The sequence below is a fragment of the Vittaforma corneae genome, assembly GCF_000231115.1.
Source record: "Vittaforma corneae ATCC 50505 unplaced genomic scaffold supercont1.75, whole genome shotgun sequence".
In the NCBI taxonomy this organism is placed as follows: domain Eukaryota; kingdom Fungi; phylum Microsporidia; family Nosematidae; genus Vittaforma; species Vittaforma corneae.
Genome location: NW_006889908.1, coordinates 1 through 1,304, shown reverse-complemented (window position 1 = coordinate 1,304; position 1,304 = coordinate 1). Strand labels below are relative to the sequence as shown.

At 29.7% G+C, this 1,304-nt stretch overlaps 1 protein-coding gene across 1 annotated transcript; it reads left to right on the top strand.

Annotated features, from left to right (window-relative positions):
* VICG_02154 (uncharacterized protein) lies at positions 1–894 on the top strand (the record flags this gene model as incomplete). The annotated part of the gene is made up of 1 exon (XM_007605537.1): positions 1–894. A coding segment is annotated over one exon (894 nt), but the record flags the coding sequence as incomplete, so codon positions are not given.
* Positions 895–1,304: the final 410 nt, after the last annotated feature.

The window sequence follows — 1,304 nt, the reverse complement described above, 5'->3', positions numbered from 1 at the left end:
TTTCTCCTTATCCCTTACTCTTCACATCCTCCCTACCACTTACACTTAACATCTAATACTAACTACTATCCTTACTTATTCTTCTTACTATTACTTCCTTACCTTCTTATTACTTTCTTACCCTATTATCATTCATATCACTCTTATTACCTACATTACCTTATCATCTCTCATATCACTCTTATTACCTACATTACCTTATTATTATTCATATTACCTACATTACTTTATTATCACTCTTATTACTTCCTTACCTTATATTACCCTATTATTCCTCTTATTACCTTACTATTATTCATATCACTCTTATTACCTTACTATCACTCTTATTATCTATATTACCTTATTATCTCTCTTATTACTTTCTTACCTATCTTACTACTCATATCTCTCTCCTTATTATTACTTCCTTACCTTCTTATTCCCTTGTTATCTCTCATATCGCCTCTTATTATCTTACTATCATTTCCCTTCCATTTCTTACCTTCCTTATTAGCCTTATTTATACTCCCCTCCTCATTTAGTCAATTAATTCTTTTACCTTATTTTATTATTATTTACTTATCCTACCCACTTACTCAATTAATTTACTTATCTTATTTTATTATTACCTACCTTACTATTTCTTATTCCATTCACTATACTTACGTATTATCCTACCCTATCTTTACTTACCTTATGTCTGTCTTTCTATATTACTCTCTTACCTTCCTATTACTTCCTTACCTTATACTATTCATATCACCTACATCACCCTCTTATCACTTCCTTAATTACCCACTTATTATTAGTTACTTACCCTATCACTCCTCATATTCCCTTCTTGCCCTATTCCTTATTACCCACTCTCTTTACTCTCTTCCCTTACTTATCTTTCTATTTATTTCTACTTAATTCATTACATTATTGTTCCTTACTATTTCTTCCTTCACTATTATCACTTACCTATTTCACTTCCCTTATTATTACTTACTTATTACCTACCCTATCTTTACCTTATCATCTCTTACCTATTAGTTACCATTCCCTACATCACCCTATTCTTACTTTCTTACCCTCTTACTGATTATTTACTTATATTACCCTCTTACTACTTACTAGTTATCTCTTACCTTATTTCTCTTACTTATCATTATATTTATTATCACTTCTCTTACTACTTTTATTACTTACCTTCACTTCTATTCCTTTCTTATCTCACTTACATCTCTTACCCAATATTCCTTATTAGTCTGCTCACTACTTAGCTATCCTTACTTATCACTTACTTTTTTCTATTTATTCCTTATTTTACTTAGTCTTTT